The sequence below is a fragment of the Sipha flava genome, unplaced genomic scaffold (assembly GCF_003268045.1).
Source record: "Sipha flava isolate LNK unplaced genomic scaffold, YSA_version1 236_pilon_pilon, whole genome shotgun sequence".
NCBI classification, from domain to species: Eukaryota; Metazoa; Arthropoda; class Insecta; order Hemiptera; family Aphididae; genus Sipha; species Sipha flava.
In genome coordinates, this window is record NW_020272878.1 from 731,012 (window position 1) to 749,966 (window position 18,955).

The window sequence follows — 18,955 nt, forward strand, 5'->3', positions numbered from 1 at the left end:
GTGTGTGTGTGTGTGTGTGTGTGTGTGTGTGTGTGTGTGTGTGTGTGTGCAGCGTGTGTATTAGACGTTTATATAAAGTATTAATATAATTTCCAAGTCAAAATTCTATAATACAAAAATGTTAAAGAAAAAATAGTGTTTTATGTAAAAATTAATTTACCATCTTAGGTTCATGGAGGGTTCTGACCTCCAACCCCCCCCCCATGGATACGCCACTGAATAAGAAACATCTTAAAATATAATAGGAGTGTATTTCCGTATTAAATTTAGATCACTGGTAAACAAAAATACAATTGCGACGATGTAGCAATTGTACGATGTACAATATACGATGTATATTGAGTTTGAAGTATTCCACTAATAATTATTTTTTTTTTTTTTTACACTTTACAAAATTACTAATGTTGACAGTATTATTGAAGCTACAGTCAATGATGTACGAACATGTCATCGGTTGATGTATTTCCTAACCCTAAGAAAAACAACCACTGTGTTAATTTACCTAGAGTCGTAGTTTCTCTATGTGCTTCAATACATTAAAGAAAAAGAAAATGGAAGCTAATCTAATTTTATACGAGACTTTCAGATGGTTACGCTCTAAAGAACATAATATACAATAGAATTTTCTAACGATTTTGTTTCAATTTTAAGCACATCGGTTATTTCTTTTATTCGGTAAAAGTTATGGACTTTCCATGTGCATCTATTGTTTTAAAATGTATTTAATATTTTTAAGTATGCATTTCAGAACAGTACGTACATTGTTAATTAACAGTACCGTGGTATTATATGTAAACATTTACTTCATAGTTACATTTGATATATAAATGTATATATTTAGTATAACATAAAAATATATTACTTGAACAAATAACAGTGATTTACTTTTATATTCAATGGATTAATTGTTTATTGTTGATTTTTATACATTTATTAGTGACATTTGTAACGATTGACTTTAAATTTATTATTGTACAATAATCCTGTATTTTTATATCTACTTGGCATCAAATTTGTTAGGATATGAATACATAATATTTGTGATAATTATTATTTAAAGATCTATAAAAACGTAAACGGAATATGAAAGAACAATTTAAAGAATTTAAAATAAATATCTAAAATTAAGTGCGATTCAAGGAAACTAAGTGCTTATTTATCATCATACATGTGAAACGTGATCTAGATATACCATATAAGAATTCAAAGAAAAAATGATTTTCGTGCAGCTTAATAAAAAAAAAAAACTATTGTTCCTTTAGTATTATAGCCGGCTCAATAGTTTTAATTATTCTCATTTCTATTTTTATATTATTATTATCTTAAAAATGACTGTCTTTACATGTATGTAATATGAACAATTGTAATAAGATAGTTATTTCAATACTTTAAAATTATACAAAATACATTTATATTTAACACTGTACCTGTAAATGATTACTGCCGCTGACAAAACTCCGAGAATCATAAACCAAAACCATAGGAAAACATATATCTTTTCGTTGACTGCGTTCAGTGGTAATATGCATATCGAATCGTGAGTCTCCACTTCGCCGGATACTCCGAATTTATGGAAAATGCATTTGGTCATCCTGGGGAATATAAAAATCATTGGGTCCACCCGATCTTCTTGGTCGCTCTCTAGAAACCGAATCACATCTATGCCGAATGTCAGAAATGCGCCGTCGAAGAAACGGTTCATCATGAACATTTGACCTGTCGTCATTAGAAAAAAAAACAACACAAAAATGTTTAACAATTTTCGGGGTTAAATCAAAAATTATTCAATAACGGTTTAACAATAAATAGTAATCGGTTTCATCACGCTGAAAAAACGTATAGTGAAGAAAAAGAAAATTTATATTTTATGATATTGTGTAACCTTAATAATATTCGAGCATGAGTTGAGTGTACTTGTATACTAGAGGTTTATATTTCACATGTACAAGTTTTCATGTATTTCCGTGAAATTAACATTCGAAATTATAAAAACGTGTACTTGAAAACTCTGTATACAAGTGTATTATTTACGTACATACGTAAAGTCACACATATGTATTTAAGTCTTAATATTTTCTTTAAATTCATTATATTGTTAAACTGAGAAGTTAACATTTTTCATTAATAACAAAGTTTTTTTTTAATTTACCACGTTATATTCGCACTGTAGTACTACATAATACATAATACTTAAACAATATTGATGAATACGTGAATATACTAAAATACATTAACACATATATTAAATTCACGTGTATTAAATACATTTTATACTAATTGAAGCCCGGGTACAAACAGTACTAATTGAATCCGAGGATTATTTTGAGTAAAATATAAAATCAACCGTCCAAATGCAGCGAAAATTATGCCACACAGCATTAAAATATATGTTATTATCACACTTATGCCTTATTAATGTGGGTCTCATTTACATATTCATTGGTGAGGACCACCAATAGTTGTGAATCCTTCATTCGAAAATCAATGCTATGTTTTATCCAGCCCATTCAAACATTTACCAATTTATTAACATTTTGTTAAATGTGCCATGCGAAACATGTATAAAAATTAAAAGTGTTTATGTTATTAATACAAAAAGTTATATGTATGTAAAAGAAAAAGAAATCGGAGATCAAATGCAGCTGTTGCAATCAAACATAATAACTAGATTTGAATATACACAATATTTACCCCATACATTTTTCTCAATACAAAAATATTTATATTTTATCATTACATGTATTTATTGAATTATATATTATTATATATACATTATTAGATTATCAAATATTAAAAAAAAAAAAAAAAATTACTGGACTCACTTAGTATTAAAATATGGACTCAGTTAATATTATACCAAAAATTGCATGAGATTGCACTTCGTCAAAAATAGTTATATTGGGTATGCAGTCATTAAATATACGTAATTACAAATTTATCATTTACGTGTTCATGTACACAAGGCCGTATCTTGAAATTTTTTTCTTGAGGGGTCCAAAACATGTATATTGTTATTTTGTTGAATTTACAATTTAGCTTTTGATATTTGGTTAAAAAAAAAAGACAGAAAAAAATTTAATTTTCTTTTATTAAAATTAATATCATATTTTCATATGATATTATAGTATAAAACTAAAAGCAGTCGATGATTAATTGGAGCTTAAGTCATTTTTTACTGAAAATATTTATTTTGGTATTAAAAATAAATAATTATTTTAAACATTCGTAAAATATTGAAAAAATTTCGGTGGATGGGGCCTTGCATGTACATATTAGTTCAAGTTTTCAATTGAGACCTCTGTGTATACAATGTTTAAGAGTTATAGATAATATTAATATATATAATGAATTGGTATTACAAAATAATTAAACATATTTTATAATTTGAACAAGATAATTAATTTAAATATCCAAATAGGTTGTACGACATTTTTATTACATTTTAAATGCAATTATTCTTATTTCATAATATAAATAAAAATTATTAAATAATTAATAAATAATTAATAATAAATAATTTAATAATTATTATATTATTATTATATTTTTGAAATTATTTAGAGTCTACATGATTTAAATTTTGTTTCGAATGATTTTAGTAAAAAAAACAAATTATTTTGGTTATTCGAATAGCTCTAAATATTCTTTTTAAGGAAAATATTTGTAGTTTTTAAGTTAATTATCTTGGAATTTCGTAAAAAAAAAATCGCTAAATGGTACTAATTCAAAGTCGAATTTATGCACGGCCAAATTATAAAAAAAATTATTTGCCTGTTATCAAGTCTTATCTATATTATTTAAAAATGAATAGTGAAGTGCAATGTTTAAAACTTTTTAAATAAAAAAGTATATTAGTAGTAAACATACTTGTAATAACTCTTTGAATTTATAAACTTTCATGTTTAACAATTCTAATTATTTGGATAACCTTAGTTATCCGATGTAACGTTATTTATTTAGTTTCTTTGTCCAGTTAGGTAATAACTAATAACTAATTATATCGAATGTACCGTTCAATTAATCAGTTTACCATCACAGTAATGTAAATAGAAAGCTAAATAGTTAATTAAGTCCGTTGGTTATAATTTTATAAAAATATTTAAAAAAATAATTTTCCATCAAATTATTATAAGATGTTTTATAATAATATCTGATTACCTATAAAGATTATAACAGACCTATTTTAACAATATACAAGTATGATATATATTAATATTTTAAATCAAACATAAAAAAATGGTAGCAATTGTTTTTAAAATCAAAAAATTAGAATCATATTTCAAAATTCTTGGTTACATAACCATCAAACAATGTTTGATATTACAAAGACTTCTTATTCTAATAGTATATCTACTATTATATTTGTAATATTCGATATTATACACTGTAGTACACTGCAAGTAAAATATTAGTAGAGAGTTATAACCTTACTTATGTACTAAAACTAAATAAAAATAATAATAACTGAAAAATTATACTATAGTTTAATAATTTAAAAATATATTCTAAACGATGGCGATAATTCGAGATTTTGGAGACCTAGAATTTATATATATGTGATACGAATACGTCAATCCGGATTACCGACTGTCAAATTTGGACAAATAAAAAATAATAATAGTAGATTGTTTTTGAAACGAGCGTCTAGAGACAGTGCCTCTTATCTGCACTATTATTATCAATATTACACTATCACTACAGTTGCCTTATCACATAATCGGTTGATTACATTTAAATATTATATTTAAACAAACAGCCATAGTATTATATTATTTAATAATATATTAATTATTTAGTATAATTAATTTATTTAGTACAAATTACAATGTCATCAAGTGAAGAATTAGAAATGTTATATATGTCTTTTCTTGTTGTAATATTTTTTTTTAAATATTATAATCAGTTTCATTTCGTAACTGATCAATTATTACATTTGGCAGGATTCCACTTTCAATTTTACCTATAATTATAATAATAAGTACATATTATATAGGTATAATTTCAAAATATAATTTAGTACTTTAGTTTCTTAAGTAATTTAATATAATACTTACAAGATTCACTCTACAGTACATTTTAATTAAATATAGATATCTTACACAGTTTAGTTTTGTAGTCATGTGAAAAATACTTTTATTTTGTATTCAAATACTATTAGATTATTAAAATATAATATTTTTTGCCCCGCTAATATTTGTCAGTTTTGGATTGGGCGGTAATAATTATATGAGAGAATACGTATTCAAATAATTTACAAATACTTTACAAACAAGACTGGTTTTACATATTATTATGAATTTTTCAAATCATTACCTTGAAGAGAACAACATTTTAAATTTATTACTTCTAATTCTTCACTTGATGACATTGTAGTTTGTACTATATAAATTAATAATACTAAATAATTAATATATTACAATTAATATAATTATTAAATAATATAGTATTATGGCTTTTTGTTTAAATATAATATTTAAATGTAATCAACCGATTATGTGATAAGGCAACTGTAGTGATAGAGTAATACTGATAATAATAGTGCAGATAAGAGGCGCTGTCTCTAGACGCTCGTGTTTTTGAAACGTGACAATCATTGTCATACGCAACGTGGAATCTTTATTCACACATGAAAGGACACCTAACGAAAACGGTAATGATTCTACAATGGAAATTTTTGAACATCCTGTCATGGAAGAATGCCTATCAACATGCAATTGGTTGTTTTAAATATGCAAACAGGATGCTTTAAAAAAATACAGTGGACGCTATTTATAGGATATATCACATTATAGAACACTTTTAAGTGAGTCTTATAATCGAATAAATCTTATAGATGAAAAAAAAATAGAAATAGAAAAAAAACAAAAATTTATTAACTATTTTTCTCTTTTACTTTTACTACAGATTAGATATTATATAATACATATTATTAATTAAATACATTAAAAACATTTATGTTATTAGAATTAAATTGTGATTTTAGTTTTGTTTTTTTATTATTTTCAACTTTTTTAGATATACTACTCGTACTTGTATTGTATATAAAATGAAAACCTCGGTGATGAACAGCACTTTTGACTAAAGCACTAACAGCACTAACCTTACAGAATCTCTAGAATGTATTTGTTTAATGGTAGTTCAATTACGACGTTAACATTTTTGTCGCTTTCGTTATTCTCAAATATGATATAATTTGTACATATAAGGTTTGAAGTATGATTAGAAGCCAGTGATAAGTTATAATCAACACAAAAGTTTATTATACGACCAAATTATTTAAGTGATCATATAAGTAAATTTTTTTTTAACGTATTTGGATATGTCTGGAACATTTCAGGTGATTTTGAGGCCAATAAGTGGTTGAACCTTACATCTGTGGGTCTTATAAGCGGCGATTACTATTTTTGTATTAACAATTGCTCTTTTTTAATCGAAAAAATTATGTGCGCACAATTTAATTTTAAACCATTAATAATTTACTGCCATTAAACAGAAATTTTGATGTACATAGGTATTACAATAATAACGGATATTTTTGAACCAAGCATTCTGCAATGTTTAGCACCCGATTTTCATTATTCACCACAGTAAGGAAGTGGCTAAATGGGAAAACATGCACAGGATAGGTAATTTCTACAATATAATTATCATTGCAGAAGTGTCGTCAAATATCTTAAGTCCATTATTTTATAGGCTTTTTTCATACTAAGATGCATAATAGATGCAAAAATAACCGTCAAACAGACATTCTATAGCAGCAGAAGGAAGTGGAAGACAGAAGTGGAATTCACTACTATGCAGATGAGAACTCAGGTAACGATTGTCTGCAAATTCCGATGATTAAGAAAATGAGTTTTCTGACATAATTTCATGTTATTACAACACTTTTGAGCGAAAAAAAAAATAGAAAACTAATTGACCGCTAATTTTCGCTTTTGACATAATAATAATACATTAAAATCGGTTTCCAACTAGTTGCAATATGCACACCAGTGCACTAGTATTTTTAAATACGTAACCAAAGAGTAAAGTGGTAATTCTTAAAAATTTCGGTTGTTACGACCGAATTTGTCTGAACAAAATTTCGTTTTCACGCCCTTTTCCCCTTCCCAACATAGGAATTATCGAAAGAAAATAACTTTCTGTGTATAGTTTTAACATAAAAATTGAGAAAAAAATAATATATAATAATAAAATATATGTTCGTTTCATCAGCCCGTTCCACTTGTAGGCACTTAATGCCTACATTAATTTTTAACCACACAAAAATCAGAATTATACTCAAAGACTTGAAAAATGTTTGATAACTATAAATTATTTTTATTCATAACTATATAAAATAAAATAAATTAATAATTTAAAAAAAAAATGATTTTTTAAATAACTATAAAAAAATTTCATCTGCAATAATTACAGTTTATATCTGTTGTAATAACGATGTGAAAATATAAATATCATATTTCTTTTTTTGAAATAAATATACTTCAATGTAGGTTGATTTTAAGAAATGTCTACAAAAATTGTAATAAATGTATAATACAATATCTATACTGGGGCGTATGTAAGCTCCGCCACAAGTACCTTTTTTTACTGTAAACTTCGCCAGCGAAGAAAATCGAGTAGTAATATAAAATTAATATGATATATTATTAAAAGTAATAAGTAATAATAAGTGAATATTATTATTATAATATTATATAATATCATATCTCCATTTTATTTCATCAGACGTATATTTTATATTTTGGTTAACATTTGTAATTGGTTAATAAAACCAATAAATTGCCTCGTTGACCAGTAATTAATTTTATATTTTTTACTTTGTTGCGATATATTTCATTCAATATAATATATATATGGAGACACGCAAACTACGAATGATTATATCCATCAAAGTATACCTTACCTACTGCCGATATCATCATTGGAAATACTGATTTCAGATCATATGGAAATAACATTATTAATAAATGAATCAATGTGGGTATATATATTCACCTTGAAATGAATCGACCTAACCATGACAATAATTTTATCAATTTCGACAAACATCATCGTAATAGATGTCAACGTATTTAATCTGAAAAGGCACGTGGCAATGTGAGCACTGAACGGGTAAACAAAAAAACTGGCGGAGTTTACATATACCCATTACAGGTAAGAAAAAAAAACTGGCATAGTTTACCCTAGACCTTTTATTACCTTTTTATCTTAACCGATATTCTGGCGGAGTTTACAATTTCAATGATTCATCCGTTTATTTTTAGTTTTTAATTAGATAATTCACGCATAACTTGAAAAATTTCACTTGGAATTTTAATCAAAGTCTCATTCGTTAGCGATAAATTATGAAAAAAATTATAATATCGTACGTGCACGTTTCATGTCAATCGGACATAGTTCGATAGTGGGTCGTGAACATTTATAGATCTGTCATAGCATGTTTGCCCACGCTATCAACCGGTTCGCATATATCATATAGCAGCCCACCAGAACCACTTACCCACAACGTTCAATAGCGCCATCATTTCGCATAGGTAGTATCTGTATGTCCACCAGTTGTGGTATCGCAGATTCTCCCACAAGTAGTCTAGCAGAATTTTTTTTTTCTGCTTCTTCTCGGCATCTGTACAGATGGCTACATCTAGGTCCATCATAAGCGCCCTGATTTTTCCACCTTCCCAGTGCTTCCACAGCCATCTGGGCGTGTAGAATAGTATTGCCTATAAAAAATAATAAAATTATTATAAACAGATCACACGGCGGTCAAATTTATATTACTGGTGTTTATATATATATATATATATATATATATATATATAATATGGCATTATATAATGAAAAAAATGTAAAGAAATATTGTTTGTCCTTTAATATAATATATTAGAAATCAATAGATTTTCCGATTATTATTATGAAAATATGATGAACGTATAATTATTATAAAAAAAAAATAATTCTTTCGAAGGATAAAATTTTTCAAATAATGTCTGTTAGAAAATACATCCTAATAATATAATCATAAAATATTAATGTATTATTATATAGCCCTTAAATCTACTTCTATAATATATTTATATATTTACGCTATATGCATTTAAAATATGATCTAAAATAATTCCACTAGATCTCACAAAGAAAACATAATATATCCTAGCATTAATGCGAATTGTTTCAATAATTTTAACTCTGGATTACAACATTAGATAACAACTAATTTTACAAGTAAATCAAAGTTATATTATCATTATCATAATAGCTTGTAAATATCTACCTTTCGATCGTTATTTTAAACCCATTACATCGTAATAATTATTATCATCATAAATTATGATTACAATTAATACGTATATTAAACGATATAATGTATCATATGTTGTACTATTAAAATTACTCGTCACAATTTTAACTAAACATACCGTTTTTATATGTTAAGATTAATATAGATATTTTAAACAAAATCTCGTTTATTATTATTGAATATTGTGTTACTAACGACTCAATGGACTTACATTTGGTATTTATCCTTGTAGTATGCGTGTAAGTCGGTAAAAATTCCAAATCCGAACATAGTTCAAAACTTATGTTTTACCAATATTACCAGTCCACCGCAACAAAAGTTATTAGTTATATCACTTATTACGAGTAACAACATAGGTGGATATCAAAGGAGCTTGGGGGGCTTAGACCCCCCAAATATTTTAATAGCCCCCCCAAAATCGAAACTTTGTTAAAAATTGTATTCGTTGTTTTTATAATTTATTTATAATTATCTGTTAATTTTTTTTGAAAATCGTATAATAAGAAATAATAAATTATTTACAATAGCATTAACAATACCAATTACATAGTTTGGCTACTTGCGAAAGAAGTTTCAGTGCAAAGAAAAAATAAAAACTTGGTTTAGGATATTGTTGGTTCAAGATAGGTTCAGCAATCTTTCAATACTATATATTGAAAAAGATATATCGAAAAATATAAAAAGCGATGATATTTTGAGTATCTTTGTTAATACAAATAGTTATTTGTCATTAAAATAAAATATTAATTATTTTTAAATATACGTTATTTATTGTTTTTTTAGTACAATTTAAACATATCTATATTTTTAATAGTAATAAGTTTTACTTATGTATGAGAAGGGGGTGTGAGAGCGAAGCCCTGCGGGTTATTTTACATTGAATTATTATAGCTCCCCCAAAAATTCAACCAAATGTCTGCCTATGAATAACAATACTATGAAAAACAATGAATATAATAATACTGCAGTAAGTAAATGGAGAACGTTGCAACGCTCATAGCCTCGTATGATGGAAGCAATCAATCATTTTGCAGACCGAACAAATTGGCCAACATCCCATACCTCGTCTCTTCACAAACATCGTTTTTATTGGCCAGTATATTAAAAATAATTAGAAATAATTTTATATTTTCTTTGGCACTATTGTCGTAGTCTTGGCATCGGTTCAGGTACATTGTGACAATCTTGTGCCATCATAGCCGCTACCACCGTCGAAAAAGGATAGAAAGCTATAGAGAAAAAAAAATCACTTTTCATTTTGTTTATTTTTTTGTTCATTTGTTTGGTTTGTTTTTCCTTTATTTTTTTCCGACCGTTGAGTGACTTGATCTACTCTTGGCTCCTTCTACGGGGAAAACAAGTCGAAGAACTGGAATCGAGTACGTAAGGGAATTATTTTGACGGAATGACGAGCTAAACTGACAGCCATCTGTCGACGGTCAAACGAGAATATTAGCCGAGTGCCGTCATTGTCGTTGAGTAAAATTTCTTAATTATTACATCCACGACGGTCAAACAACGCCCAATTGAATTAATTTTAATATAACTGTGGCAAAAGAGCTCGTCGCGTTACTGTTAGGTAGTTATTATTGGTTTTCTCTGTATATGTGTACTATTATTATTATTTTTATTATTATTATTATTATTATTATTTTTTTTTTCGTAACTCCGAGAAAAATGAAGCGAATACAGTTCAGTTACTCAAAACTATAATTTTGTTCAACATTAAGATCGTACCATGAACACTATACCATTAGGTATACAATATTATATATATATATATATATATATATATATACACTATTATCTCAGAAACCATGATGACCTTAATACCCCAACACTTTTTTTAGGTTAATCTCCATAAATAAAAATATACAAAACGATTCTAGTGATCTAACAAAGGAGATATAATATGTCTTGGTAAAGAATATTATCAATGACGTGTATTGTCACATGATAAATTGATGATAAAATATTAAGTATAGTCCCGTACGTATGTAAAGAACATAGTATATTGTTTACCTCGAAGACATTTCCATTATATAATAACATACTTGACAGCCCGGTTGAAAATAAAAATTAAAGTACGTGTTAAAACTCTATAAATAAATTTTTAAGCAGAGAAATAAATCTAAAGACGTAAAAAATATCATAAAACTGATAATATATATATATGTATGATTGCATGTAAGTGTGTGTGTGTGTGTGTATTTATAATTATAACGGTTATCCTTATTGTTTCATCGTGACATTTCTACGCACCCATTATTTGAATATGAAAATAATTTAAATAATAATTAATTTGCAACATTAATCATATATTCGAAACTGTTGTTTTATTATACACTTGTTTTGAAAAATTTCATGATAAAATAACAATACTAGATCAAAATATTTTGAATAAATTTCGGTTGCTCAAACATTATTAAGTCCGAGTCCTTTGAACTGATTTGATATTCGATTGGCATAACTATTGGTTTAAATATTATTTTTTATGACATCGGAAACAAAATATTAAACTTACTGTTATATATATATATATATATGTGTGTTACCGGAAAAGAAGACAATCAGTCCGTGTTGACAATGACTAGGTAATAACGATAATGCCTGATTTAGTAAGGAATTAATGTCAATACCTAATCATTGATAACAATTCCTAATAAAAGAAGGCATTGATAATAACATTAAAAATTAATTTAATATATTTTAATACTTATTAGCTATTTAGGATAAATCATAATCTTAATCTTTATTGTTACGTGGTAAATTACTATGACACTTGGAATTATATAATCTAGTACAGCGGTACCCAAACTGTGCTCCACGAAGCCTTTGGTGCTCCGCAATGGTTTGCCTAGGACTCCGTTCGTAACACCATAAAAAATTTAAAAAAATTTTCGTCATTTAAAATTAATATATATTTCATGAAAACTTGAATGTTCCATAATCAAATCGATCACCGATAAAGTGGTGTTGATATTTGTTTGAATACGGATTAATAACATTGCTTAATATAATACGGAAATTTTGATAAAACTACGAAATATTCAATATTGCCTAACCTTTCCAGTCATTGTCAACAATGACTAGGATATACTGACAATTTCTGAATTTTCATCTTTTCCGGTAACATATATATAAATGATTATAATAGTATGTAATATACCTTACAAATGAAAATTCGCCAAGAACGATTCGTATATGCATATCTTAAACAAACCACCACAGGTAGGCTTCGTCGTCTATCTTATTACGAGGGGAGTGTAAAATGTCTTAATAATATCTTTGACGTTTACGCAGGACGATTACTGCAACTTGAGTGAGAATTTGCTAGTGCGTAAACTTAAATGTTCCAACGAGTAACCCAATAATGTATATATATATGGGCCAAAATGTAAACAGAGAGAAAAATAAATAAAGCATAGCTCATACAAATAAAAAAACAGATTCGATTGTCTATAGAGATTCCGAAATAGATTTTTTATTTAATCTTATAAAAGTTTCTTTATTTTACATTTTCTATAATTTCCAGTAATATCTCAACAGAAATTATAATTGGAAAATTGTATTCATTGATTTTTTTTTCACTGAAAACTTAGGATATTTTTTGGAAATGAAATCCGATCTGCACATTCAAAAACTGCTATTAAATATCTACAAAAATTGAAACCCCTAAATAGGTTTTTTTCATAGCTCCACCTTATGCGAAAAAAACTCATGCAAGTTACATAAACCTTAAACTATAATTTCAATAATATTGTAACAAAATCGTTTTCAAATATTATGCTTTTCTAATTAACCAACATTTTAATATTAACGATAATGAATTTCTACCTGTCGAAGTGGATAAAAATATTTAACGATCTTTATATCAATACAAAAAACATTCATAGAATTTAATCTCTAGTTGTTATAATAATAATAATAATAATAATAATATTAATACTAATAATATATAAACTACATGTTTTTTGTACTTTTCACCTGTTAATTAACTATGTATTATTTATAGTTTGCCCGACTGACACAGATATTTAGAAAATGGAACACTACTAAAAAGTATTAAAATAATATATTCGGTACTACACCGGATGTTGGATTTTAATTACTAGTTCATTTTCAAACCTATTTCACTACATAAAAGTCGTCATACATACGCACTAATTGTAAAACATTTTGTATATTCTTACATTAACACTAGAATCAACAGAGATAACCACTGCCGTTCATTATAAATATAATTGCAACTGACGTTACAATGCTATAATAATAACTATTGTATTTTCAAACTACAACTAGAAAAATATCGCGGGAATGCAAATAGGATGCAATATAATAATATAATAACTACGAGATCGAGTCCGCAGTGAACCCGCCGGAGAAAATTATGAGTCCATTAAAACTCCTCCCAATAGATACATCGATTTTATAAATGCTTTTAAAAATATGACCATATGTTCCATACATATGACAATCCATTAGCCTATGGTTCAAACACAGTTCAACACGCGAACCGCGGTATTGAACCACACACCACGATATACGTACAATGCTTTTTAAAACTCGCATTATCTTTGAATGTCATAGTAGGCCTCCCATGACATTTTTGAGCATCAGATGACATAGTTATTCAATTTTGCACATGAAATTCGTGAATTGCAAACGCCTGTCATTATAGTTATTGAACGGTGAAAAATCTAATGGCATTTTTATTTGATAGTTTTCTACGTATTTTTTTTCTGTGATATTTAATTCTAAAGATTTAATAATTGTTCACTGATGATGCATAATTGCATGACAAAAAAACCTCATTTCCTTAAAATAGAGTGCAAGATATATTTTAAGCAATAATCCAACATAATATAATTTATCATTTATTATAACTAACATTTATAATTATCAGCTATGACTTATTTATAGAGAATTTTTAAAAACATCTCAATTCAAAAACATTTTTATATATTTAAATCTCTCAATAACGGTCACTTCTTGATCATAGCCGTAACTAGGGTAAAGTGAGGCGCTTGATGCTGAAGGACACAAAAAAATTAGATGATTAACTAAACAAAAAAATATTATTGATAACATAATAATTTTAATTTCTGTGCACTGAACCGTAACCGTTTTAATGAGTGTCGGCGTGACGTAGGGGGGGAGCAAGCAGTACCCTTATCCCAGGCAAACGCTTTTATGAGGGGCCCGCTGACAAACACCTGCACTTTTTTTGTATATTTCTCATAAATAATATTCTATTAAAATAAAAAATTAATGGACTATTTTTATTTGAATTAAGGAAATCATATTTTTATGCATACACGTACTTTAGTAAAACCATATAATAATTTGTACTTAGTCTTTAGCATATTTTGATATTATTAATATTAAATATAAAGATAAATATTTACATTATTAATATAAAATCTATATCTTTATCGATTACTCGTTTATCGATTTAAAACATTACTATTTAATAAATTATAAATAAAATATAATAATAATATAAATAACAATAATAAATTATTAATAACAAAAAAAGGGAAAAAATTAAAAAAACCTAATGAAACAGATGATGACGTGATAAATATTTCTGCAGAACAATTATTTAAATTACCATTATTAATTCAATAGACAGTGTTCTTACTCAGATAAAAATCTAATATGAAAAAAATGATGAAAATAGCAAACGATTTTTTCCCGGTCAATCATTTACTAATATGAACTCACAATATTCGCAAAAAGCAATGGATAATCTAGACAAGGGCATCCTCAAAGTTGAATGAGCAGTCCCTCATCCTATGGCCTTATTATCTTCAAATTGTTTTGTTATTTATTATTATATTTAAATCATTCTAGGGAAATATATGCATAAGTTCACTACTCTTCTTATAAAAGAATCTAGGGACTTCACTAGATGTAGGACTAAAATATAATGAAGAAATAAATACTGTGAAAATAGTTGAAGAAATATAAGATCTTAGACACGCAGCTTTATCAATTTTGCCAAGTATTGAATCAGTAACGTTTTTTGGATTTATTACAAATGACTCTCAATTATAAGCTTAAAAAATCCAAATATTAAAATGTCTATAACGATTTTTCTCTCAACATCATTTACAAAAACTTCATGTGAAATGAGTTTCAGCAAACTTTAATTGTAATAAAAAATTATTTAAGTTCTACAGTAGTTCAGGAGATATTATCACGCATGTCCATATTTTCAATTGAAACAGAAATCTCTAACGAATTGGATTATGATGAAATTATTGACAAATTTTCTGACACAAAATTAATGAATAAATAATAATTATTTTAAATTATTTTATTTTTTATTAATATTAATTATTATTTTGAAATGCCTCATAATTTCTGATTGTAAATTTAAAATTAATATGCTAACTATTACTTATAAGGAGTTGAAAATGATATACTTGTAGCTAAAATTTGTATTTCTTGTTTTGCTTGAAACCTAAACCTAAGCCCAAATTTTCAGATTTTTCCGACTCTTATTCCGAAGTATTAAAAACTGCAAGTGTGTTACTCCCACAACACAGGGGCAATAATAGAGTTCTGCCTAAGGATAAAAAAAATGGCCCTACTAATAAATGAATCTACTTCTTAATAGTATATATTGGCAATAAAACTTGCTTAAAATACACTTTAAAGGACCCAGTTAAAATAACGGGAATTACATCTATTTTAAATTCATCACCAATAATCTGTTAATATGTACTGTGATTAAGTCTCACATAGTCGAAATAATAACGTAAATCAGTTTATAATGATATTATTACATATTAAATCAGCAAAAATATAAGGTATTTAAGACTATATACCTCAAGATATAATGAGGTTACTCTAAGGCGCTTAATACCTATAATGGGTTATACAATTATACAACAACCATAACATGATACCCAATTACAAAGAATTTCCAAAAAACGCTAAATTTTGTATTTATACCTAAATGTCAATACTATTTATATTATATCATATGAATGATCCTATTGTCAATCCTAGCCGGGACTCAAATTATTATATATAAATTCTCATCGACACCTCAAAAACAAATTTGAAATTTCTTATCCTATTCCAAATTCTAGTTATTGCAACTCAAATAATTTTTCGTCCTCGTAAAACATTTCGATCGAATGTTTTAACATGCGTCCTACGCTATTGTTGCCGTGATATTTACCGTTCTTACTGCACTTGCACATTGGTTCTCTATAGCTTATTGGACTTGCAAAAGCCATTGCTGTCACAGGTATTACGTATACTAACGAATGATTCTCCAATCTCAATCTCTCTCTTTCTCTTCAGACAACACAATATGTTTTTATAGCTCAATCCAAAAACTATATACCATACAAGAGTTATTTTATTACGTGTCGTAAAACACAAACCGTTCGTTGAAAAAACTTTTTATTTTAATTTTCTTCACCAAACCGAAATGACAAACATGCCAGGACGATGTTCTTTACAAATGGAACAGTTAAAACACACAAGTACTCGTATACATATAAGATTTACACACTTCATGGATAAATATATACTTAATATATTACTATTAAAATGGTACGGGATATTAAGAAATTTTTCAGGTTATCAAAAATTAAATACTGAAATTATAAAAAAATGGCTTATTACGAAAAATATCCTTTGGTTGTATTAAATTTAATTTCCCGGGTAACACATATATTTATGTACGAAGAAAACATGATTTTTTTTTTTTTTAATAACGTTTGAAAAATATGCTATCTAATCATTCAATGAAAGCCTATACGAGTACTAAGCGATGTAAAATATATACATACCGCAGCCTACTGCAGTGTAATCAAATTATAAATAGCCTTAAATAAACAATCGATTGTATTTTATTAAGTAATTTACTTGATTTAATTTATAACTGAATCACTACTAACCACAAAATTAGAATTTCATTTATTTAAAATATATGAGTGTATTATGCAATCAAATACACAAAAAACGGTATAGCAATAGCTTACTAATACCGTAGTTCAAACACATACCACACCTGGTACGTGAATAATTATTTATAATTTTATTTATTCATAATCTAAATTCTAATATGTGTGAAAAAGTTGATTCTGGATTATGAGAAAAAATTGAATCTAAAAATTATGATAGTTCGTGACATATTGAAAGTTCTTTAAGTGGTCCGTAGTTTCAAAAAGGTTGAGAACCATTGATTTAAATCGATTGATGATCAATGAACTTATGTTTAAGTTACTGCAACGTGTAACAGATTAAACCACTTGAGGACTGATAAAACTCAAGATACACTCATTGTATTATGTACTCATATAGATATAAGTAAGATACATTAAATTACAAACTTATAAGCTAGTAGGATTTAATGACTTGAATCGATGGAGATAACCCGTTTAGGCGCAGTATAAGGAATTTACCTAAAAATTGTTAACACGTTTGGGCGCATATATGAAAACACCTTTGGGCATAATAGGTACTGTAACTAGTAATCGAAAGTCTTGTGTAATCGAGTTGGTTTTGTACAATACAAAATTGCAAACATTTGTTGAAACATTACACCGAGGATACAGATACTGGGGTTTGACTTCAACATTTTTTTGGCTTGAGTTTTTTATCGTCTGATGAAGTTGAATTTAGCTTTGTTGAACATATGTCTATAGTGCCGCCTAATGTAATAGACTTTACTGATTATATACTCGACAATTATCTATCTGAAGTTTCACAGTTTCCACCTTTTATTTGGGCTGAAGAGCCAACAACATACCTAAAAACAACTAATGGACCGGAATATTTCCATTCAAATTATAACCAACAATTTTATAAGCAACATCTAAATCATCAAAATGTTATAAACGTATTGATTGAAATTCATACGGAGACCAATTTAGAAATATACAGCATTGAAAAAAATAACTAATAAATTAAAAAAAAGAAACTGAAGAAAAACAAAAATTTGTACAAAAAATTTTGGGAAACTTATAAAGTTGAAAAAAAGTATATTGAATTACATAAAAAAATAAGACCACGTTTTGCAGGAAAACAAATTAATTAATCACATAAAATGTGATACATAAAAAGATCACAATATAGTATAATATTAATAAATAATTAACTAATAATGAACAAAAATTAAATAAGGACGTAAAATAAAAAAAATCTCAAAATATTTTTGGAGGATTACTGAGCCAACCTCCTCACGGTGTCTTCTGGATAAGGCTAATAGGTTCAGATTTAGTACAATATGTTAATAACAATTAACAAGCACACATTTCGCATACACCTTATTATTAAAAGTACATTTGTAAAAATATATTAATTATAAACCTATAAAATACTAAATACCTAATAAAAATGTATATATATTTATATAATATAAATTTTGTTTTTTAAATCTTTTTAAAAAGTGAAATCATGTGGGTTACGAAAGATTTTTTGGGAGAATTGGGGGGAAATTTGAGTCGCGGTACTAAAAAGATCAACCACTGCTCTAAAGTGTACTGTTTGGAGTAAATGCGCCCAAATGTATTTCCCCCGAATCGATTACGCAATATTTAAATATTTACGTAAAAAAATTATGTTCTGATTTGAAAGACAACAGTTGATATATTTACAGAATACTAAACGAAATATCTAATTTTTGGG

At 26.8% G+C, this 18,955-nt stretch overlaps 1 protein-coding gene across 1 annotated transcript in view; it reads right to left on the bottom strand.

Annotated features, from left to right (window-relative positions):
* Positions 1-18,955, bottom strand: part of LOC112683794 (innexin shaking-B) — a 40,662-nt gene that overhangs the window by 11,133 nt on the left and 10,574 nt on the right. Inside the window, exons 2-3 of the mRNA XM_025554945.1 lie at positions 8,504-8,723; positions 1,428-1,716 (exon numbers count right to left, since the gene is read on the bottom strand). Of these exons, the coding sequence (XP_025410730.1) occupies positions 1,428-1,716; positions 8,504-8,723 (509 nt within the window). The remainder of the gene's footprint in view (positions 1-1,427; positions 1,717-8,503; positions 8,724-18,955) is intronic.